General features: G+C 37.9%; 1 protein-coding gene across 2 annotated transcripts in view; it reads right to left on the bottom strand.

The window, feature by feature from the left end:
- SYT16 (synaptotagmin 16) overlaps positions 1-25,678 on the bottom strand; it is a 312,116-nt gene that overhangs the window by 116,483 nt on the left and 169,955 nt on the right. Inside the window, exon 2 of one of the 2 annotated variants that reach the window (XM_043985517.1) lies at positions 11,156-11,722. The exons of the other annotated variant lie outside the window; for it this stretch is intronic. Within the exon in view, the coding sequence (XP_043841452.1) occupies positions 11,156-11,663 (508 nt within the window). The 5' untranslated portion in view covers positions 11,664-11,722. The remainder of the gene's footprint in view (positions 1-11,155; positions 11,723-25,678) is intronic. 2 annotated transcript variants of the gene reach the window in all.

The following is a 25,678-nucleotide window of genomic DNA, read 5'->3' as shown; positions in this document are numbered from 1 at the left end:
TACAAACTGTATAAATCTGGGCAAGACCCTTAATCCAGTTTGCCTCAGTTTCCTCATCTATAAAATGAGCTAGAGAAGGAAATAGCAAACTCTTCTGGTTTGCTCCCTGTTGCCTACAAATATTCTCAAATCTCTACCATTCTTAAATAATCCTCTCAAGATCCTACCTTCCTTTCAAGTTATCATCCAATATCTCTCCTTCTGCCACCATTCTCAAATTTCTAGAAAAAGTTGTTTACATCTATTGCTTCCCTTTTCTCCTTTTTACTATCTTTTTTTTTTTTTGCAGGGCAATGGGGGTTAAGTGACTTTCCCAGGGTCACACAGCTAGTACGTGTCAAGTGTCTGAGGCCGGATTTGAACTCAGGTCCTCCTGAATCTAGGGCCAGTACTCTATCCACTGTGCCACCTAACTGCCCCAGTGATGTTTTAATTGACAAATCTGATCATCTTTTCTCAATCATCATCCATCTGTGAGGAAATGTTCTCTGTAGCATTTGACACTGATGACTATCCTCTCTCCTCTCTGTTTTGTTTTGTTTTTTTTTATACTTGTTCTCACTTGGTTCTTCTCCTACCCATATGCCTTTTAAGACTCCTTTGCTAGATAATCAAACCAAATCCCAGTTCCTATGTTCCCCAAGGTTTTGTCCTAGGCCCATTTCTCTCCTCTTTTCACATTCTCTCAGTATACTCATCCACTCAAATGAGCTTTTCATCCCTGTACAAATGACTCCCAGATCTATATCATAAATTCACTTTTAGACATTAACCCATAATCACCTCAAATTTGACATGTCTAAATCCAGAACTCATTATCTTTCCCACCAAAGCCATCCATCTCTTCCGAAGTTCCCCTTTTCTGTCAAAAGCAATACTACCCTTCCGGTCACCCGGTTTCACAACCTCTAGTTCAAACCTGATGCTTCACTCTCACCCACTCCACACACATGTCCAATTTGTTGCCGAATCTTGTTATTTCTTTCTTCACAACATATTCCATACATCCCTTTCTCTCTGCTCAACCTAGTTCCAGCCTTTACCATGTCTGAGCCGGACTATTGGAAGAGCCTTCTAGCTGACCTCCTTGCTTCAGTTCTCTCTCTACTCCAATCTATTTTCCACACAGCTGCCAAAGTAATTTTCCTAAATGACAAGTCTGACAAATTTCACTGTTCGACTTAGAAAAATCCGGTGACTCCCTGTCACCAGGAAGACCAAAGATAAAATCCTCTTTTTGACATATGCCCTTCATAATGTGATATCATTATTTATTTTCTCAGGTTTATTTGACATTAATTCTACACACACACACACACACACACACACACACACACACACACAAAATGGTCAAAGTGGCCATCTTACTGTTTCTCCTACATGGTATTCCACTTCCTGTCTATTTGCTTTTGTACCATCTCTCTTGTATGTCTGGAAAAGTTGGTCTGCAATGACTTGTTCCTAATAAGACCAAGCTTCCTTATGATAATCATAGTACTCTTTTTCCTAATAAAAATATTTCTGATTCTGTAAGAATCATGGTAATGAGATTTAAGTGCATTTGGGATGTGACCCTCCTATAAACAGACACTTCTTGCTTTACATAAATTGGCATTATGCAAATTTGACTTTATATAAAGAATTCTGAAAGAAATCCACATTCTAGAAAAAAATACCTTTGTTAATTTTACTGTGTAGTATTTGATCTCCCTCCACTCCTGTCCTTTGGCTTGCCACTCCACAACTTCCCACCCTCCACCAAATAAAAACCTAAAACACCCTCAGTGACAGCAGAAGAATGGATGAGCAGAGAGAGCACCACCACTGACATTGCCACTGCCAGACTGGGGACTTGGTGTGAGACCTCTGGCACTGGGAAAGGAGATCTTTGCCTTACTTTACCCCCTTGCCCACATCTGTCCTAACCTCCCAGTTCTTCCTCTCAGCCAGGCTCCCATGTGGCTGGCCCCAGACCCAATGTTCCTTTTCCTACTCTCCCTTCTCTGTTCCAGGACCCCATGTGTCCTTGAACCATGTGCTATCTGCCTCCCTCCATAGCCCCTTCCTACTTCCTTTCCTTCCTCTCTTCCCCTTTTCAGGTGGCAAATTCACATTACATAAATTTACATAGCAGTCCTGCAGAATGGTCCACTTATATAAAGCAAAAACTGTCTACAGTTACACTAATATAGTACTGATAATGGAACAACATAATAATAATAAAATTAGAAACTTCTTTAAGATAATCCCACTTCCTGTCATCACATCATACCATACAACTGGCATTAAATAAGAGCCTGCCTTGTACAATACACTGTTCTAGGAACTGAAATGAGGACATTCCCAACATAGGAAACAGCTTAAACACAGATATAAAGGCAAAAGAGTATAGCACATATTTAAGGGGCAGAGTTGCCCAGTTTGTCTAGAGCATAGACTGTATGAAAGATAGTTTTGTTGTTGTTCAGTTGTTTCACTTGTCTGACACATTGTGACCTCATTTGGGGTTTTCTTGGCAAAGATACTGGAATGGTTTGCCATTTCCTTCTCAGCTCATTTTACAGATAAGAAACTCGGGCAAACTGGGCTAAGTGACTTGGCCAGGGTCACATAGCTAGTAAGTGTCTAAGACCAGATTTGAACTCATAAAGTCTTCCTGACTTCAGGCCCATTACTCTATTTACTGTGCTGCCTAGTGTCCATGAAAGGGAGTAATAAGTGATAAAACAAGGAAGACAAAGAGAAGGATAATCCATGACCAGAGCACTTGCCTTGAAGTGAGTTCAAATTGAGTCTCAGACACTTAATAGCTGTGTGATCCTGGGCAACTCGCAACTTCCTTATCTGTAAGATAGGAATAAATAGTAGTAGCTATTCCATTGGATTGCTGTGAGTCTCAAATATGATATTATATGTCATATTATTATTGTTGTTGCTTATCCTTCATTCTCAAAGAGGACTGTGATATCAGGAAGTGATGCCATGACTTGCAGTGAATTAGATTTAAGTAAGGGAGGGCTTCATTCTTTCCTCCAGAGCCATCTGGGTCCAGTGGCAAGATATACATCAGGATGACTGAAGATGGCCCCAGATGTTTGAGGCAATCAGGACTAAGTGACTTGTCCAGGGTCACACAGCTAGTAAATTTCAAGTGTCTGAGGCCACATTTGAACTTGGATCCTCCTGACTCTGGGGACAGTGCTCTATCCACTATGCCACCTAGATGTCCCTTGATATATGTCAATTGCTTTGCAAATTTCAAAGTGCTATATAAATGACCTAATAGGGGTTGAGGGGGACCTTGAACGCCAGGCACATAAATCAAAAGACTGTTGGCCAGTAGTCAAGAAGCATCTGAATATCTTTGAGCAGAGAGGAATGACAGGGTCAGATAAATGTCCAGGAAATATTATTTTGACATTGCTATGAGGTATAGACTAGAGGTGGAAAGAAAGTAGAGGTATAAGTACCAAAATAGAGGCTACTGCAACAGTCCAGGCAAATAGTAATGAAGGCCTACCCTAGGTTGATGGTAGTAAGAATAAAGGGGCGGGGGGAGGCATATTCAACAGAAGTCACCAAGCTAGAATGGATAGGAGCTGGCAACTGATTGGCTAATATTAGATCGATCCAATTGATATTAGAAGCAAAAGAGACAAAAGAGTTAAAAAAAAAAAACCTCAAAGAGAAATAGCTAAGTCATTGCAAAAGTGCAGAGGAAATGATTATGAGGTCAGTTTCTTAATTGATGAGCTCAAGGAGCTAGTGAGACATCCCAATTGAGATGAGTATTTAGAGCTTCACATATAATCAATGTTTAATAAATGTTAACTACTATTATTTAGAGCTAAGAAGAAAGGACAGGACATTCATGGATTTGAAAATCACCTGTTCAGAGAAAGGGAATAAAGTCAGGGGAGTGAGGGAGAAGGCCAAGGGGAAAAGTGCAGAGAGAGAAGAGAGACAAATGACTGTTTACTTTTTCTTTTAATGTAAGACATTTTTCCTTTCTAACATTACATTTCTGTCCATTTCTGAAAGATATATAAGGTTATTTGGAGGAAAAGTGATAGAACTAGTAAAATAAGTAAGAACAATAATAACCATCTGTATTTCTTAAATCTTAACCTATTTAAAGTCTGTAGATCATCTTTGAAAGAATTTACTAAAATCTGTATTTCTTAAAACATTGTGTTCATATCAGATAACAACAACTCAAAGATATTTTTTGGTTATTTGGGAAGCTGTAATAGAAAAACTCATTTGGGTGTTCCTGGGCAACAGTGGACAGCTAGGCTGATTTGGAATGCTTCATTTCTGGGGAATGGAGATTGGGTTATTATGGGAAATGTTTCTAAGTTCATAACTGAGAAGTAAAACCTCAGAAGAAAAGGGCCAAAAAAAAGGTGTTAGTATCCATTAATGATGCTATGAGTTAATTTGTGCAAAGTTATAACAGATATAAAGGCCAATAATATACCATCCACTGACACCATTATAACCCCAGAAGCCATAGAAAGGCCAAGTACACTAACAGAAACAAAGAATGCCTTCCCACTTAAGGTGGATACCAGCTGGTGGGGACCCTATAAGATTTCCCTCCAGTCATCACACGCCACATTAGCCTACTGCAGTAGTCTGACTGAAAAGTCAAATTACTTCATCGAGTTTTCAAAGCCTGCTGTTCGATGTTTTTCTTTACATTCCATTTAGCTAAAGATTGTTTTTAAAGTTCTATACTCCAATGTACTTGGAACACATTAATTCCATTAGACGGTCTATTTCAGGAAATAGTGAGCATATTTCTTGGAAACAAATACATGTGGTTAAAAACCAGCCTTTAAAAAATGATATAAGATGCCAAATGGAAAACAAATATGAATTTTAACTGCAATTATATCTCCTTCCCAACACATATCAAAGGTGCCATAAATGCTTCTTTACTGAGAGTCTGGTGTTTTGGTTTTTTGGTTTTTTAAACTGTAAAGCCTACATTGGCATGACTCTAAAAGTGGTCTCTCTGCCTCTTAATCATTGGCGACCACTAAATGAAGTGTATCTATTTTCTCTGTTACATTACTATTGGCAACCAGGTCCTCAGTAAGTGCCCAGAATTGTTTCCATGGTAACAAAAAGCATTCAGCATTCCTCTTGTTTGGGGCCAATTTAGCTTAAAATCTTCTTTTGTGGAGTAAAAACATGGTGGAATAAGTAAAAATAAAAATCAAGACACAACATTCTGAAAAGAACTCAAGGTTAAAGAGAAAAGGCTTGCTCCACAAAGCTATTTTGTTTTGTGGTTGTTCCTTTGGGTTTTTTTTTTTAATCATAGGAGCATAAATTGCTGTTAAAATACTACTATTTACTGGCATGTTTCTGAATGTCTCCCTTGAGTAGAGAAGAGCCAGACAGCCTTTGTGCTTTACCTTAAGATTAAGGAAAAGCCAGAGCAAACATTAAAGGACAATGCAGACATACTGGCACCTCAAAACTCTTCAACCACTAGGTGAAATGAAAAGGCATTAGGGTGTTGTCCTAGTCACACACTGAAGTTGCTGTCTAGCTGTTTAGAAGCACACAACTGGAAGGAGTCTTGAGGTGATTAAGTATTTGTGTTTTTGTTTGTTAGTTTGTAAGAGAGAGATGTGGGGAAATGAGATTTTATTCACTGAGAGTAAAACACTTGAATTTGAAGAATGTTTATATCACATCAGGGAAATCAAGGAAGCTAGATGTTCTCCAGAGGCAATTTAAGTATGTTCCTCCATCTATAACATCTTGGGTGAATTAGTCTAGAGTCCCTGTTTCATCGCAAGTCCTGTAGAGCACTCACAGCTCTCATTTTGTCAGAATAAGTGAAGAGAATGGCGTGAATGCCTTGTGGGATCTATAGACTAGACCACCTCACCTCTTTCATTCTTGTTTTGTTTAAACCAACCTTGCAGAGAGAATGGATTCTGTCCTCAACAGGTAATTGATAATTTAGTTCTATTTGGCTTTGAAATGCATAAATTAAAATTTCTTTCCCTAACTCTTTCCTCTACATACACACACACACACACACACACACAAAGAATATCTTCCTAATTCTGTTGTCTCAAGTTAATTTCAAGAAGCAAAATCATTCGATACATTTTATGGTCCCTTGGAAACAATTAACAAAACAGTGTAAGATTCTCAGCTAGTGTGAAGTCAGCAACCATATTCAGTCTTTAGCACCCTTCCAGTGTTCATAATTTGCTTCTTTTCCCTTTCCTTGACCATACATATCTATTATCTTTTATTCTGTTTACTTCCCCAACTTTTCACCATTGGGGGCTTTAATAACATAATATTACTTAAGACTAAAAAAATCATCTATGTTGTACAGTAGATAGAGTTCCAGGCCTGGAGTCAGGACGACTCATCCTCCTAAGTTCAGATCCAGCCTCAGACAATTACTAGCCATGTGACCCTGGGCAAGTCATTTAAATCCTTGTTTGCCTCACTTGGTCATCTGTAAAATAAGCTTGAGAAGGAAATGGCAAACCTCTACAGTATCTGCCAAGAAAAGCCCAAAAGGTGTCATGAAAAGTTGGACATGACTAAGCAACTGATCAACAAAATAAAAGAAATGAGCCCGTAATGTGTTAACTTTGCAAAAATGTTTTAATCACTAAGAAGGAAAAAAGTTCTCATGAGGATTTTAGGAAACTCTCAGTATACCAGAACTTCCTCCAAAGAGAAACTGTTCAGCTGTCATGCATACACCCACAGGCACCATTTTATTCAGTCTGTATTGCCAGGGACTTAAGATGGGTTGGAGGATGGTAACGGATTTCAAAGTGGATCCAATGTTCTAATTTTCCTTCTTAAAGTCCTGAGTAGATTAGGACGTTATATACCTTACAGATTCATTTGCACCCTTTCCTTCCTTTCCCCTTCTTGACTAAGAGAAGAATATTTATTTAATGGGACATTGAAGACAAAGTATTTTCCATAGAGAATCCATTTTCAATGGCCTTACTGTTCTGCCAGATCCTTTAACAGTTCTACTTTCCTGAACTTTGGAGTTTGCAGTAAGCTTTCTCTAGTTAAGATAGCTTCCCTGTAAGAATGAATAATCTATCAATAAATATTGATTAAATATCTACTCTGCCCAAATACTGTGGAAGGGGCTACTTACATATTTATATTATTTAACCATTCATTTTGTTAATCTAACAATTACACAAATTTATGTGAAAAAATATGATAGTCATGTATCAAATTCTATATTTTAATACTTCTTTAAATGTACCTACATTTCCCCCTTGGTAATTATCAGGATTATGCTAAGAAATATATAAAAATTCATGTTCAAAACTGAGAAATTGCCTTGTTAGCCCAGATGTAGTGTAATGTCCATGTCTGAAGATTATCTCAGGATGTTATGCTGTAGTTCATCTGATTCAGAATATTATTCAATATTCAACAAATATCTATTGAGTACCTTTTATGCATAAGTTACTAATTTAGCTGCTGTGGCGAACACAAAGAAGAATACATAAGACTGTGCCCTGACCAAGTTTGTGAAGCTTAGGTTTTACACAATCACAAAGAAGGACAGAATTATTTGGATTTCTCTAATTGAATCTAGACCTTTAACATAATTTCAATTTAGATAAGGGAAGATAGGGAAGCATCAGTAGAACAGTATGAAAACTACTGAAGTGCTTTTCCTTATCATCAAAGATAGGCTACCTGAATAAGTTCTCTTTGGAAAGGTAAATCTGGCTGTCATTCTTGAAAAGGGGATACAGGGGAAAGAAAGGGAATAAGCATTTATGTGGCACCTGTGTGCCAGGTACTTCACTAAGTCCTTTTTATAAATATTATGTCATTGACTACCTATGTCACAAAGCAAAAGGGAAGATTTCTTTTTCCCTGTCATCCTTCTATATACATTTTTTGTTTTGGTTTGGTTTGGTTTTTGGTGGAGCAATGAGGGTTAAGTGACTTGTCCAGGGTCACACAGCTAGTAAGCGTCAAGTGTCAGAGGCCAGATTTGAACTCAGGTTCTCCTGAATCCAGGGTCAGTGCTTTATCTACTGCGCCATCTAGCTGCCCCTCTCTGTATAAATTTGCCCCTGATAACATCATTTTACAATAATAACCTAATCCCATTGTAACGTCATAAAACTCTACTGTTCAGTCATTTCAGTCATGACCCCATTTGGGGTTTTCTTGGCAGAGATACTGGAGTGATTTGCCATTCATTTCCTTCTCTAGCTCATTTTACAGTTGAGGAAATTGAGGCAAACAGGGTTAAATGACTTGCTCAGGGTCACACATCTAGGAAGTGTCTGAGGCCAGATTTGAACTCAAGAAGGTGAATCTTCCTGACTCCAGACCTGTCATTCTATTCACTGCATCACTTAGCTACTCTTTTGTCTTAAGTAATACTATATGATTGAAGCCCCAAATGGAGAAATATTGGGAAAGTGAACAGGGGCAGTGTGATGTCTTAGAAAGATCACTGGGTTTAAAGTGAGGGGACCTGGCTTTTAATCCTAGCTGTGCTACTTGCTCTCCCCCCATTTTAGTTACCTTGAGCAAGTCACTTCACATGTCTAAGCATTGCTGTGCTCTTCTGCAAAATAAAGGGGGGTGGATTTGATGAACCTCTAAATTTCCTTCCTTCTCTAAATCTATGATCTACTGTGACAATGAGAAAAGCTGCAGTAGGTGGATAGTAGGCCTCAGATTAAGGAAGACCTAGGATCCAGGACTACCACACAGAACTTTCAGGTTTACAGAGCTCTTTATCTCATTTGAGCCTCACAACAACCCTGGGAGCTAAATGCTATTATTATCCCCATCTTACAGAATAAGAAACTGAGAAAAGTTAAGTGACATGCCTAGGGTCTTGCAGCTAGTGAGAGGTTGAAGCAGGATTTGATTTCAGGTCTTTGTGACTCTGAAGTCCAATACTGATTTAGATTATTTAACACCTCCATGTCTCAGGCAATTCTCTAAGACTATAAGTTGCAATACTTTTGCCTATCTACAATTATAGTATTTTCTGACCAATAATTCTCTAAACACCAATGAAATAATAAGTCCAGACACAATAATATTTCTGTAGAACTAATTACCTTCTATAAAGATATTTCATCAAATAGTATGTTTCTGTAGAACTTACTACTGTTGTTCCACCACTTAATATGCACTGCCTAGGTGGGATTGCCATTGGTGACATTGGGAAACTGTGTCACTATTTTAAAATCAAACCTTGTGTTTATATTCTAATGCTCCTGCTTCACTGAAACCTCTACCCTTCAATTAACCAATAACTCCAATACTACAGTTCTGAAAATCATAAGACACAGGAAATATTAAGCTGTTTCAGACTTAGGTTGGGTTTACTCAAAGTACAGTTTTCATGATATAAAAAGTTTCATGCTGCTAGGTGGCAGAGTGAAAAGTGGTGTACTTGTAGTAAGGAAGAAAGAAGTTCAAATCTGGCCCCAGACACTTACCAGCTATGTGACTGTGGGCAAGTCACTTAACTTCTGCCTTTGTTTCCTCATCTGTAAAAGGGGGATAATCTATTCTAATAGCACCTACCTCCCATGATCACTGTGAAGGTAAAATGGAAAAAACACAGGGTGTTCCAAAAATCTTGACGCAGTTTTAAGTGATTGGGATGTTTTGTATTTTGTAAAGCATTTTGCAAATTTTAAAGTGCTAAATAAATGGAAGTTCTCGTTATTCTTAATGAGATAAATACCTAGTAGATGGAATGGAATCTGAGAGAAAGCTAAGGGGACCAGGCAAGGCCTCCTGAAAAAAAGTTAGGATTTGAGATGAAACTATGGTGGGAGGTGGGAGGCTGGGGACTCTAGGCATAGGGGTGAGCTGGTGTGTTAGCTTGGAGGTGTGAGATGACATGCCTTGCTCAGAATATTCTCTGCAATTAACCAATTCAGACCAGTGCAGCTAGGTTATAGAATGCATATTCTGTTTCCTGTGATTGTTGTGAAGATAAAATGAGTTAATACATATAAAGTTCTCTGCAAATCTTAGAGCTATTTAAATGTTAGCTATCAATGACCTTTTTTATCTCCATCCAACATTGAGCGAACACCCACCGTGTGCTAGATGATGACACAGTAAAGGAGTAAGCAGGTTTGTGGGCAATCTGTGTTGAATATTTCACTCATTTTTCCCAATAAAATGGAAAGGGAACTGTTCCTGTTGCAATGATTTTCTAGTTACTGTCATCACACGTCTCAGTGAAACACTGTGAGAAGTGTTCTTGGAATGTTGTCAACTAAAAATCCTGCAACAAGGATAGCTTTTGCACAGGATTTCACACTGAATAATATAGTAACATCTAGAGATTCCTAACACAAGGAAACAAGTGAGAATGCTTTTTTTTTTAATCATCATGACGTGTTCATAAGATGCTCCTCAAACAGAACCTCCTGCTCAATGGGTGCAATAGAAAATGGGTATGATTGAGGGAGGGAATTTGAAACTCAAAATTTTTTAAGTGAATGTTAAAAATCATTTCACAAGTAATTAGGAAAAAAATAAATTATTAAATAAAAAAAGAAAATGGGCATTATTTAAAGTCAAAAGACCTGAGTATATATCCTGATTCCACCGCCTATTACCCGTATAACTTTGGGCAAGTTATTTGAACCCTTTAGTTAACCTGTTTCCTGTTGTATAAAATGAGGGGGTTAGTCAAGAAGACAAGATAACTATAGGTCAAGCAATCAAAAATCATTAAACATTTATTAAGCACCTACTACATGCCTATGACTTCTCTCAGTGCTAGAAATACAAGAAGAAGCAAAGGATGGTTCCTGCCCCCAAAGAGCTTACAATCTAAGTCCTTTCTAGTTCTAAAGCTATAATTCTATGATGCTTTAATACAAGTTCACAGTTTACAAAACCCAGCATGCACCTAAAACGTTTGGATTAGAATGGGTACCTTACAAATACATTATCTCTGTAATCTCTGAGTTTTTTAAGGTCATACAGGGCTTAAATTTCTCAGCAAGAAACAATCACCTGGGATGATTATAAGAAATTAATAAAATAACAACTAAAAATACATCTAAATAAAATTAGGGGAATGATCCTTTTGAGAGAATACAACAAAGATGGCATCTTGTTGGCTTACCTTGCTCTTCTCCTCTAATGTTTTCTAAAGATCCAGAAGCTTGGTTCTCAAAGCCATGTTGAAGATTCTCATTCATCTTTCCAAGGCAGCAATCTTCCTCAAGAACAGGAGGAAGCCTACGTGGCTGCTTTGGTTTGTCACACGTAGGACAGGATTGTGGGGATGCTATGGTAGAGTCTTCAAGAGGCCTTTGTTTCAGGTCCCAGAGGTCAGTATTATAACTTCCCCTAGGGAATTGGTTAGTTTCAAGCAATAGAGAGTCCATGTAATCCTGGTTTTGAGCATACTCTTGTTTTTCTCCATCTTCCAAATTGCTCTCTTGAACATCACCATCATTCAACTCTGGATCCAGCTCACCATTTACCTGAGGGTTCTGCTTACTTAAATGAGCCAAGGAAGCAGATAAGGTATCTCCAACTTGCTGAAAGGCTTCATACATCCGTGATATCCAAGAAGAAAGAGGCTGGAAGAAGTTTTGAGCATCTTGAGAAGCCATGGTAAACACCATAACCTGACGACTATAAACTCCAGAGGTTCAGTTTTGCTGGCATGCCGTGATTACGTGAGCTATAGAATAAGCATTATAAGAAATTAAATTTGATGTCTCCTGAAAATTATAAATATTTCACCACCTATCTGAAATGCAAGAAAAAGAATACTTCCATTTAATCAATAACATAACCATGAAGCCATCACCAGACACCCCCAAATTAATGCCACATTATGTATTTTCAGGAAGAAGGGTAGATCACCATTGAAATCTTGAAATAGCTAGCTGAAAACCATTTCACAAGAGTCTAAATGGAGATGATTTCAATGCCTATTCACCTCATCAGGCATGTGCAAAACTTGCATTAGCAATAATGGGAGCTATTCATGTGGACCAAGAAGAGGAAATCCCCCCATGGACTAGATTTGGCAGTGTGAAAGGGATAAATGAATCTTCATTAAGAGGCAGTTCAGCATGACATTTTTAAACACAAAAAGGTTTGATGTTCCATATATGAAATTACAGATCAGAGCTAGCAGACTAATAATCATCTTTACTTCATGAGACAAAGATTTAGCCTTTCAAGGAAAATGTATAATTGGTAGGAAATGCCTTTAACAAACTTCAGAGTGGCATTTTTAAAATTCTGTATGTTTTTCGAAAATAGCATGCATGATGGAGGAATTCAAACCTCTGAAATAGACTTCTGCTTATTGTGACAGTCAAATACAAAACCACAAACCAAAAGACCAGCTTACCCAAATGTATCCTAGTAACAGGTTTCAGAACTGAAAGAGAATTTTAGAGCCTAACTAATCAAACCCCCTCAATTTTCCATATAAAGAAACTGTAATCCAGAGATGGAAAGTAATAGGCCCAAGGTTATATAGGTTATCATAAATGGAAGAGCCAAGATTTGAACCCAGGCATTATAGAGCATGGGGCATCAGGAAGACTCATCTTCCTGAGTTCAAATCTGGCCTTAGTCACTTACTAGCTGTGTGACCCTGAGCAAGTCACTTAACCCTGTTTGCCTCACTTTCCTCATCTGTAAAATGAGTCAAAGAAGGAAATAGCAAACCACTCAAATCAAGGAAACCCCAAATGGGGTTGTGAAGAGTCAGACATGACTGAAACAATTCAACAACTTTTATTCTAAATACAATCCCCTAAGCCTAATGTCACTTCTCTCCTCAAAATTTTTCAGTGGGTAAAATACAAAGTCTTCTAAGATAAACTATGAAGTCATCAGCATAGCATTTGATATCCTTTACAACACAGTTCTTCCCTACCATTCCAGCCTTATTTCATAATAGTCTCCTTCCCACTTTTTCTATTCCAGTGAAACTCATCTGCTAGCTATTTCTTACATATGGCATTGTATCTCTCACCTCCATATGTTGGGATAGGTGGTCCCACATGTCTCTCCTTACCTCTGCCTTTAGAATTCCTAGCTTCCTCCAAAGTATAGCTCATATGCCACCTCTTGCATAAGACCTTTCCTGATCATTCCTCTTAAAGGTATTGTGCATATACCTTATACTTACTCGTGTGAGCAAGTTGTATCCCCCAATAAGGTGGTTCCTATTTAGTAGTTCCTAATTATGGTTCAAGAAATTCATTCTTAAAATTCTTTAATAGTGCCTTGAGCAATAAATAATTGCAAATTTTTACAAGTAGTATGTTCAATTATCCTGGAAGTCAACAGTACTTTTTATTGTTGTTGTTGTTAAAAGGTTTTCAAGGAACAAAGAAATGTTGGGAACCATTGCTTCAGTGGAATACAAGTGCCTTTAGGGTGAGGAATATTCTGGTTTTTTTCTGTGTGCCATGTGCCTTGCATATTGTTCATGTTTAACAAATGTTGCTGAACTGAATTCTATACCACAGTTCCTGCCACAATTAGATTGTTCCTCTTTCTTCTAATCTCCCCAACCCTCTGCAACCTTCCAGGCTTTAAAAATACTCTTCCACAAAGAAATCTCAGAACTAACATACAATAGTAATAGGGCACATCCACTGACGACTGGGACAGCAATAGAATTCTGGGAAAAATAATGATGATGGTGGTGGTGGTGGTGGTGATTACCTTACAACCATCTAATGTTTTAAAGCTTTTTACAAAGTGCTTCTTTGGAACCTCACAATTACTCCCCCCTCCCAAGATTGATGGAGCAATCATTACTACCCCTATTTTATGAATGAGGACACAGATACTCAGAATTCAAGTAACTTGTCAAAGATAATGCTCATTAATGACCGAAATAGAGAGTTTCTCACCATTCCCTTATTTCTTCTCACTCAGTTCTCCTTCCACTATTTTGATAGAATAAAACCTATATAGACAGATGGCAGGAATATCAGATGCTGACCCTAGAGCCTTTTAATTTAAATTCAAGGACCTTTAAGTCTCTTGTTAGGGCAGCTATGTGGTGCAGTGGATTGAATCTCAGGCCTAAACTTTGGGCCCATCCTTTGTACCATGCTTATCCATATATATTGGGAAGATATGAGTTCAAATCTGGTCTTAGACACTGACTAGCTGTGTGACCCTGGGGAAGTCACTTCATCCTGTTTCCCTCCATCTCTTCATCTGTAAAATGAACTGGAGAAGGAAATGGCATACCACTCCCGTATCTTTGCCAAGTATCATGGGGTTGGGATATATCAAGGAATTTGGGACTATTAAAGTTTAAACTGGCCTACTAGCTAATGGACGAACACACCTTGAGAAGAGAGATAAGCCCATTAGGCAAGGCTGCTGCCTGATCCGCACCAGGGGACAGAGATAACTCCAGAAGTCCAGACCACCACCTCTCATTCAAGCTTTCCCCCACCCCCAAAGGGAACTTTCCATTGTCAGGTGGTGATCACCCCATCTACCATTTATAAAAGCTTTTGCCTTTCTCCTGTCTGAGCAGATAAGTATTACAGAGAATCATATCTCTGAACCATCTCCCCTTGACTTCTCTCTTGGTCTCCTTTCTCTAGCACCTAAATAAAAGATGGTTTTATTCTAATTGGAGCTGTGTTCAAGAGGGTGTAATTCCTTAAAGAGGAATACCTAAGGACACTCACCATCACTGATTTCCCCCATGACACCAAGAAAACCCCAAATGGGATCATGAAGATTCAGACATGACTGAAATGACTTAACAACAACAACAACATCTCCCTAATTCCATTATAAGGTCCTTAAGAGGGGGATTGTATTATTTTTCTATCTTTCTGTAGCATTCATAACCCACCCAAACAAACTTTTGGTGGTACTCACAGCTGAAAAGTCTGTCTCTGAAAAACTTTGGGTGAGTAATCTTTTTTTTGGGGGGGGAATGAGGGTTAAGTGACTTGCCCAAGGTCACACACCTAGCAAGTGTCAAGGGTCTGAGGCTGGATTTGAACTCAGGTCCTTCTGACTCCAGGGCCAGTGCTCTATCCACTGCACCACCTAGCTGCCCCCCTGGGTGAGGAATCTTGGCCACCATAAGTTGGCAGGGTTGGTTAGCCTCTAGGATTTTGCCCTGATTATCGCTTGGAGGTTGATGGATGGGTTTTAGACTAAGAAAGCCTATGTATATTTATTTTAGACATCTTTAATTTATTACTACCATTGTGATTAAAATTTTATAGAGAATATTTTGTAAGTGACCTTGAATGAAAACCAGTGGTTACACAATGAAGGGGAGCTTTCCTAAGTACAATGGGGGACTGAGCTATGAGGCTTGATTGGATGATGCAAATCCAACTTCTACACTAGAATGAGAATCTGTCATGTTCAAAGCAATAGAATCAATGGATGAGTGGCAGCCAACTGCTCTGAGAGCATGAAGGAGAAACCAGGAACTTTAAGCACTGGAGATACAAAATACAGTCCTTGACTCAGAGGAATTCACATTCTAATAGGGAAGGCAACATGCAAGCAACTATGTACATACAAGCTAAATATTGAATAAATATGAAATAATCAACAGAAAGAAGATATACAAAGGGGATTGGAAAAGGCTTCTTATCGAAGATGGGATTTTAATTGGGGCATTAAGAAATTCAGAGAAGCCAGAAAGCAGAGAAGAGGAGGGAGAACATTCCAGACATCCTGTGAAAATGCCCAGGGTTGGGAGATGGAGTGTCTTGTTCAAGGGATAGCAAGGTGGCTGCCATCACTGAATTAAAGACTACATGGTGAGGAGTAAGGTATGAAAAGACTGGCAAGGGACAGCTAGGTGGCAAAGTGGATAAAGCACCAGCCCTGGATTCAGGAGGACCTGAGTTCAAATCTGGCCTCAGACACTTAACACTTACTTAGCTATGTGACCCTGGGCAAGTCACTTAATCCCCATTGCCCCGCAAAATAATTAATTAATTAATTTAATTAAAATTAAAAGACTGGCAAGGTAGAAGGGGGCCAGGTTATGTAAAGCTCTGAATGCCAAACAAGGGATTTTATATTAAATCTTGGAGGTATTAAGGAGCCACTGGAGTACAGGGGTGGGGAGGGAAAGGGTTACATGGGGTCAGACCTGCACTTTATTTTTTTTTTTACTGTCCCTGCCCACAAGGGAAATAACATATACATGTAAGTGTATACAAAGTGGATCCAAAGCAAATAAAAGGGGGAACAGTACTAACAGGAAAGACCTCCTGCAGAAAGTTGCACTCAAGCTGAGCTTTGAACAAAATTAGGGATTCTAAGATGTAAAGCTAAGGAATACATATATATTGTAAACATTTGGGACAGAAACGGGACATGGACATGAGTGAGGAATAGCAAATAGGTTATATGATCAGATCTGCACTTTAGCAAAATTAATTTTACAGCTGAGTTGAGAAAACTGGAATGGGGAGAGGCTTAAGGCAGGGAAACCAGCTAATAGGCTATTGCAATAATCTTAGGGATGACCTGATCACGGCCTGTCCAAAGGGTGGTGGCAGTGTGAGAGGAAAGGAGGAGGCATATAGAAAATATGTTACAAAGGTAAAATTGACAGGGCTTGGCAAAAAAAAAGTGCATTTAAAGAGATAGTAAAGAGTGGAGGATGCAATACCTAGGTTGCAACACCCCAGAGTGCCTGATGGTGCTAGGTGAAGCATATGACTGACAAGGGTAGATGCCTGAACAGCCAAATATTCCAATGGCTGGTCCAGGTACTGGTTTTGGCACCCACTTCATGTCACGTTTGTCTCCCCAGTTTCTAGCAAAGTGTCTGTTACATAGTAAGCACCCAATAATGAAACTGAATCTATGAACATATAATAGAAGACAATGAAGACCTCAAAGAGTTACGGCTGCCAAATTTAGATACTGTAGCAAAGCACCATGACACATTCTACTTCCCTCCTCTTTCATAATGTATCTCATCAAATTGGCAGCTTATGCCAACTGCTTATATTTACTACCAGCTCCCTTCTAAAGTCCCTTAGCGATATGTCTCACAGTCTTGTTATCCAAAGGAACACTTAGTTTCTTCTGACTATATCTAATGGCTTCCTTTAAGGCCTCATTTTTTCTTGATTTTTCTGCTACACTTGATATCACTGACCATCCCCTTCTAGGAAATCTTTTTCACCTTCGCCTTCTACTCCCATGCTTAAACTAATGGTTCTACATAAATGACTTCCAAATCTTCATCTCCAACCTTGAATTCAATATCTATTTTTAGTCCCATATCACTATTTCCCTATGGGGACATCTCTATTTTTATGTCTTTAACAAAGCCAAAAACTTAGTGTGGGACAAATTTACATTCAATGGCTACTGAAGACCCTTCCAGTTCTATATCTGTCTTCCTTTATTCTTATGAATGAATATTCCTTTTCACCAAGGATTCATAACCATTTTTGTATCATGGATCCCTTTGGCAATATAATGAAACTTATAGACCCCTTCTCAGAATGTCTTTAAATTCATAAGATAAAATATGTAGGGTTATGATGGAAACTATTGAAATAGTACTATTGAGATTTGGATAATAATCCTTGTCCTTTACTGACATGTTAAAGATTTTGTACAGAGAATGGAATAAATTATCTAAGAAGAAAAGACAAACTTTCATTCATTCATGCTAAACACAAAATAAAATATTCTGAGGAGGCTGGGGAGAACTTTAAAAAAAACCAAGGTAAAGAAGTTGGTGGGTGGAAATACATGACACAGAGAAGCAGAAGGAGAAAAAATTCTGAAACATTATGACTATTTTCACAGCTTTACTGATGTGAAGCAGGGTAAGGAGGTGTCTCCACGCATATGCCAATGCACTTATGGCCCTAAATGTCAAAGCAAGACAGGGTGGTAACTGTTCACAGCTGTAACAAAGAGGCAGATCTTCAAGGAAGAAGGCCATGTCAGACAACCAGTCTTTTACCACCATTTCTGGTAGTGCCTCCTGACCTATATATAGATTTCCTTTGGTTTCAAGCAGCCTGCTCTCATCGCAGGCCTTTTGATCTGAAATTCACACAATCTCTGATTTTGTGTTGGAATTGACCTCACCAGTCATGCAGCTCAATCCACTTGTTAAAGGATCCCCTGCTATAACATATTTGACAATGGTCATCTAGCTTGAAGACCTCTAAGCAAGAGGAACTCAACCACCTCTCAAGGTAGCAACCTATGTTTGGACAGCTCTGAATAGGGGCAGAGCCCCCTCAGGCCAAACAGAACAATGCTAATCTCTTCTCCATGATAGCCCTTCAAATACTTTCAAGAGGACTCTCACAGCCCTCTGTCAGTTTCTCTTCTCCAAACTAAGTATTCCCAGTTCCTTCAACCAATCGTCATATGACATTGACCCAAGAACATCATTCTTGAAGAACAAGTTCCTGATCCAGGCCAGTCTATTTTTTCCCCCTCTCACTTTAAAGCCTATCCCTCCTTTTAAAATAAAGGATTTCCTCTGAGGCTCCATGATTACCATAATCACTGGGCTTCTCTAACAACCCCTACCTTCTTCAGGGAATCTAATAATATTCTCTGCCTCTATCTAAACAAGATGCCTTTGGCAAATAATGATCAAACTCCTAGCCATCCTACACCCACTCAGAGACCTTAGAGCTGTAGTAACAACTGGAAAAAAAAACTCTTAAGGTACTCCATTTTAATATAAGGTACATTTACCATCTTATGGAAAACTGTGTTTGGTTACAACCAAAGTTGAGGCACAACCTTCAGCATTTCTCCACCCATGAAAGTTTTCTTTCTTACACAGGGACCTGATATAGATAATAAGGATCTGAGTAGCTCACCAATATCCTTCTAACATAGAGTACTATTCACCCTTTAGTCCTGGTTATATAAGGATCAGTTTAAGGAACTGGGATTATTTATCTTAGAGAAAGGAAAAGTCAAAGGGGACATGAAATTACCAAGAATCAACCTGTCTGCCACCATTGACTATTACTGGCCTGAGGAGGAAAAGACATGTTGTTAAGGGTGGTGACTTCCTTCTAAGAGGAATAGATCTGTAGGCCTGGCCTGATCAATTAGGAAGTATGCCATCTTTCTGAAGTTTTTATTCAGTATGATATGGACAATGTGCTGTCCACTTGTAATGGTTTGTGTGGGGTTAAATGATAGACTAGAGTGAAATCTGAAAAGTATTACAAGGAATTAGGAAATCTTGTGCAAGAAACTAGAAGTCTTAGAGCCTTCGTCTCTTTTTCCAATTTTAGAAGCATAAAATTATTTTTATACCTGAAAAGGTTCTTAGATTCCATGGAAATCAAATAGATAGAACAGTAGAATTGAATGTTCCCTAAATAAGGATGACCCCCAAAACCCTGTCCTCAGCTCATCTCAAACTCAATGTGTTAAAACAAAACTTATCTTTCTCTAAAAATCAACTTTTCTTTTAAACTTCCTATTAATGTCAAGGACTCCACCATCCTCTCAGTCACCTAGGTTTGAAAATTTGGTGTCATTCTCAACTCTATACTCCCAGTATGCCCATACATCAAATCCATTGCCAAACTTGTCATTTCCACCTTGACATTTCTCATTTAAGTTTCCTTCTCTTCCACTCATATAGCCACCATTCTAATTCAGATCTTCATCACCTCTTACTGGAAGTATTTCCTTTCATATGCATCTTGCTCAATGAGCTCCAGGACTTATTTATTATCTCCATGATCAAATATAAATTTCTTTGATTGTCATGTACATATCTTCATACACAGGCCCCCTCTTATATTTTTGGTATTCTTATACTTTATTCTTTTTTCCCACTGAACATTGTATTAACTTTATGATATAAAATATAGGATTCTATGCTTCCCTTCCCTATGACAGGGGTGCTTATGGGTAGAGACTGTGTGAGAGGTATGAAATCCCCAGGATAGGGATATAGATTTGGAATGTGGGATCCATGACATGCTACTTTTCTCCTTGGAAGCCATGTAAATCATGAAGTCTACAATATGGTAGCTATAACTGTACTTGTAATAAAAGGAAATCAGCTTTATGACATGGTCATCAGGCCCAATATTAGCATCAGCATCAAAGGTAGAAGAGAGTAAACATTGCTGTAAAGTTGTAGCCTGGTCTTCTTTGTAGTCCAAGATGTTCTTCAAGGGCTTTTCTGATGTTTGTTTCACTGTCTTGATATCATCATAGTTGGCAGGTTTCTCCACATAGCAGGTCAGTTCCACAATAAATACTTTGGGAGTAAGAACATGAAGGGTCATACCTGTGATCTACACATATACCTCATAGCAGCACTAAGGGAAACAGGGGTGACATTTTGGGTACCTTATATCCATTATGCCACAACTTCCAAAGGAGCCATCTACTATTTTTTAGGTAGCAGTAATTGTATGGACTGTCATAAGTCTTTCCACGATGCCATAGTTGTCATGGATAACCTTAGCCAGTGAATCCAAGAAGCTGGAAAAGGAGGAATCATTACTAACATACTTAAGGGAATTATTCCATATCATGGTTCACTCCCATAATGAGGAAAAGGGCATCATCAGAAGGGCCAAATATGATGACACAATTATCTCCACCCTTGAAGTGAGATCCAGCCTTTCCCAAAGTGGTAAAGACACTAATGGACTGTGATACATATTTAATATTAGCAGAATCATGATCCTGGAAGATAGTAATGGCTTTTCCATTGATCCTTAGCTTTCCAGTCTCAGTATTGAAAGTGCCAATGAACTTGCCACTTGTGGAATCATGTTGAAATATATGTACTTGAGGTCAACGAAGGGTGGTCATTGATGGCTAAAACATTCACTGTACTTGAGGTGAATGCAATGCTAGTCATCAGGTGTTCAATACTAACAAATCCATTAACTGTGGCCTTTACTATTTTGTCTCAGGGATGTGACTGCAGCAGCACATAGTGATACCAAGCTTGGTAGGAAAGCTGAGAGCCTCATTTTGCTGTCCTCCATGTACTCTATAATATAGATACACTTGTCTGTTTACTGTTCCTTGGACAATACATTCCATCATCCATCATGACTTTTGATTTGTTCTCCTCTCTGCTTGAAATGTTCTGATTTCTTACCTCCACTTCTTAGTTTCCTAGCTGAAAAAAGCTGAAGTTTTTTTCTTTTTGTAGAAATTTAGCTGAGATTTTAATTTTGAACATTTAAGATTAACTGGATAATGACAAAATAATTTCTGGCTCAGCTTTATTTACTCTTTTTTCATGTAAATATATTTCCATATTAGCATATTGAAAAATAATAATAAAAACCAAGAACCACAAAGTAGAAAATAGTAAAAAGTATGCTTCCATCAGCTCTCTATGTAGAGATAGCATTTTCCATCATGGGCCTTTTGGAATTATCTTATATCATTGTTTTTATCAGAGGAGCCAAGTCTTTCACAGTTGATCATTGTTATAATTTCGCAGTTACTATGTACAATATTCTTCTGGCTATGCTCACTTCACTTTGCATCAGTTCATATAAGTCTTCCCAGGTTTTTCTGAAACCATCCCCATTATCATTTCTTATAGCACAATAGTATTCCATCACAATCATATACCACAACTTGTCTAGATATTCCCTGATTTATGGCCATCTCCTCAATATCCAATTCTTTGCCACCACAACAAGAGCTGCTATGAATATTTTGTACATATATGTTCCTTTTCCCTTTCTTTGATCTCTTTGGGATATAGAGTTAGTTGTGGTATTGCAGGATCAAAGGATTTTCACAGTTTCATATTATACTTTCAGCATAGTTACAAATTGTTCTCTAAAATGGTTGGAACAATTCACAAATGGATTAGTGTACCTATTTTTCCACATCCTATCCAACATTTATCATTTTTCTTTTCTGTCATATTAACTAATCTGATAGGTGTGAGGAGGTACCTCAGAGTTGTTTTAATTTGCCTTTTTCTAATCAATAGTAACTTAAAGCATTTTTCATTTGACAATTGATAGCCTTGATTTTTTTCTTCTAAATATTGCTTTGTTCATATCCTTTTACTGTTCATTAGTTGGGAAATGGCTTTTAGTTTTGTAAATTTGACTCAGTTTACTATATATTTGAGAAATAATGACTTTATCAGAGAAACTTGCTGTAAAAATAAAAAATTTTCCCAGTTTCCTGTTTTCCTTCCAGTTTTGGCTCTGGTAGTTTTTTTTGTTTTTTTTGGTTTGGGTTTTTGGTTTTGGTTTTTTGGGTTTTTTTTTTTTTTGGTGAGGCAATTGGGGTTAAGTGACTTTCCTAGGGTCACACAGCTAGTAAGTGTTAAGTATCTGAGGCCGGATTTGAACTCAGGTCTTCCTGATTCCAGGGCCAGTGCTCTATCCACTGCACCACCTAGCTGCCTGTGCATAAACTTTTAAATTTCATGTAACCAAAATGATCCATTTTACTTCCTGTGACTCTGTCTCTTGTTTGGTCATAAACTCTTTCCTTATCCAAAGATCTGACAGGTAAATTTTTCATCCCATTCACATTCACTGTTTTGATTACTAACTGTGCATTTGCCTCCATCTTATTTTCTTCTGTTTTATCTTCCTTTTTTTCTCTTTTTCCCATCCCCCCTCAAAAGTCTGTTTTACTTCTGACTATTCCCTCCTTTAATATGTCCTCCCTTTTATTACCTCTCACTTTCTCTTATCCCTTTCCTCCCCTACTTCCCTGTTTGGTTAGAGAGATTTCTATGCTCAAGTGAGTGGGTATATAAATTCTTCTCTCTTTGAATCAATCAGATGAAAGTGAGGTTCAAGCATTACATACACACACATACTCCTCACCATTTCCCCTTCTATTGTAAAAGTTCTTTCTTGTGTGTTTCTTTTATGTGAGTTAATTTTCCCATTCTTCCTCTCCCTTCTCCTTTCTGCCAGTGCATCTGTTTCTCATCCATCCATTTTTTTTATCATCACAACATAATCAATACATTCTTGTGCCCTCTGTCTATGTAGAGTCCTTCTAACTGCCCTAAAAATGATAAAGTTCTTAGGAATTAAATCTTTCTGTATTTGAATGTAAACAGTTTAACTTTATTGAATACCTTATTATTGTTCTTTCATGTTTATCTTTTTATGCTTCTCAAGTCTTGTATTTGAAAGTCAAATTTTCTATTTATCTCTGGTCTTTTCATAAGGAATGCTTTAAAGTCCTCTATTTTATTAAATAACCATTTTCTCCCCTGAAGGATTATCCTCAGTTTTGCTGGGTGATTTATTCTTGGTTGTAATCCTAGATCCTTTGCCTTCTGCAATATAATATTCTAAGCCCCTTGCTCCTTTAATGTGATAGTTGTTAAATCTTGTGTGATCCTGATTGTGGCACCAAAGAATTTGAATGGTTTCTTTCTGGCAGCCTGAAGTATTTTCTCTTTAACCTAGGAGTTCTTGAAATTGAATAAAATATTCTTAGGAGTTTTATTTGGGGACATCTTTCAGGAGATGATCAGTGAATTCTTTCCATTTCTATTTTATACTTTGCTTATAGGATATCAGGACAGTTTTCATTTTTAATTTATTAAAATATTATGTCTAGGCTCTTTCTTTTATCATGACTTTCAGACAGCTCAATAATTCTTCAATTATATCTCTTTGATTTATTTTCAGGTCAGTTGTTCTGAAAGGATATTTCATATTTTATTCCATTTTTTTATTCTTTTCACTTTATTTTGTTGTTTCTTGATGTCTCATGGAATCATTAGCTTGCACTTCCTAATTCTAATTTTTAAGGAATTATTTTCTTGAGTGAACTTTTGTACCTCTTTTTCCATTTGACCAATTCTGCTTTTTAAGGAGTTATTTTCATCAGTGAAGTTTTGTACCTCTTTTTCCATTTTGTAAATTCTGTTTTTAAGCTATTTTCTTCAGTATTTTGTGCCTTTTACCAAGTTATTAATTGACTTTTTATGATTTTTTGTATTAATCTCCTTATTTTCCAAATTTTTCCTCTAACTTTCTTATTTGATTTTGTGAATCATTTTAGCTCTTTCAGGAATTTTTCTTGACCTTGTGTCCAATTCACATTTTTTTTCTTTGAGCCTTTGCTGTCAGCTCTTTTGACATCATCTTTTGAGTTTGTGTCTTGATCTTCCCTGTCACTAAAGAGCTTTTCATCATAGGGTTCTTTTTGTTGTTTACTTATTTTTCCAGTATATTTCTTGATTTTGAAATTTCTGTTAAAGTTGAGCTCTGTTCCCAGGGCAGGGTCTGAAGGGTGACTATCTCAAGCTTCAGGCTTTTTCTCACTGCTGTTTTTAGAGCTAGTTCTGGGGGTTTGAAAGTTTTCAGTGTTTCCAAAGTGGTATAATCCAGGGACATTGCTCCTTTTTGATGAAAAGTGGTATTGACCTCCAGGGACCCTAATATTTTTGTGACTGAAAGTGATATTGTGATGGGAATGACCTTCAAGGCCCATGCTCCCTTGGGACAGCAAGCACTCCTCTCTGCCCTGTAATTGTGACCCAGAAGTGGGCATGGGCAACAGAGTTGCCAAACAGTGCCTGGTCCTGTGTCCAGTGCTAGCACAGGGGTTTCCTATACTTTCTTTCTGATGAGTTGCCAGATCCTATTACTCTCTCTGGTTTGAAACTTTCCAAATCCACTTTTGCTACCTCCAAGGTCCACAGCTGGTGTTGTTACCATATAAGTTCTGGGACAGCCTCCATCTAGGTCATAGACCTCTCCTTCTGACCTCCTAAGTTGTCTTGGGCTAGGAAAAAAATGCCTCACCATGACCTTTTATTGTCTTTGCCAGTCTAGAATTCAATTTAAATTGTTCTTTGGGGGGGGGGCTGGGCAATGAGGGTTAAGTGACTTGCCCAGGGTCACACAGCTAGCAAGTGTCAAGTGTCTGAGGCCAGATTTGAACTCAGGTCCTCCTGAATCCAAGGCTGGTGCTTTATCCACTGAACCATCTAGCTGTTCCCTAAATTGTTCTTTTAAAGTTGTTTGGAAGGGAATGGTTGGAAGGTTCACTTACTTCCTCTGTGCTGACATTTTGGCTCTTCCCCAGAAGTCCAAATGTATTTACTCATGATGATCAGTTCCTGGATAGTCATAAATTCTAGAACTACTGTTTATTTATCTGTTTACAAATTTGTCCAATGTAGATCTTTCTCTTCTACTATCAGTTCTTTGAAATGTGAACCTTTACCTACCCCTTTGCCCTCCATCCTGACTTGTCCTATATAAGATTATTGAAAATGCTATTTCTGGCCCATTGGTTTTTTGTTTGTTTGATTTGGTTTGTTTTATATTTAATGTGGGACCAAGCTCTCAGTATATAATAAACTTGTTATTTAAAGGTCTGTGCATGTTGATTAGTATGACTGGCAACAGTACCTATCAATGAATCTCTATATATTTTCATATCACTTTTCTCCCCTGGCTACATTCATCTTTCAGATTACTTTCCACAAACTCTGTACTTACTTTGTATCTGGTAGTTATTTACATGTTGTTTCCATCATTAGAATGGAAGCTCCTTTGGGGTTGGGACTGATTTTTTCCTTTTTATATAATCCAATATGTAATACAGTGCTAGTATATAGTAAGAGTCTAAAAAAACTTTTGTTGGCTAACTGACTGTATGTAAAATACAT

This window comes from Dromiciops gliroides, chromosome 2 (genome assembly GCF_019393635.1).
Source record: "Dromiciops gliroides isolate mDroGli1 chromosome 2, mDroGli1.pri, whole genome shotgun sequence".
NCBI lineage: Eukaryota > Metazoa > Chordata > Mammalia > Microbiotheria > Microbiotheriidae > Dromiciops > Dromiciops gliroides.
This window is presented reverse-complemented; position numbering and strand designations above follow the sequence as displayed.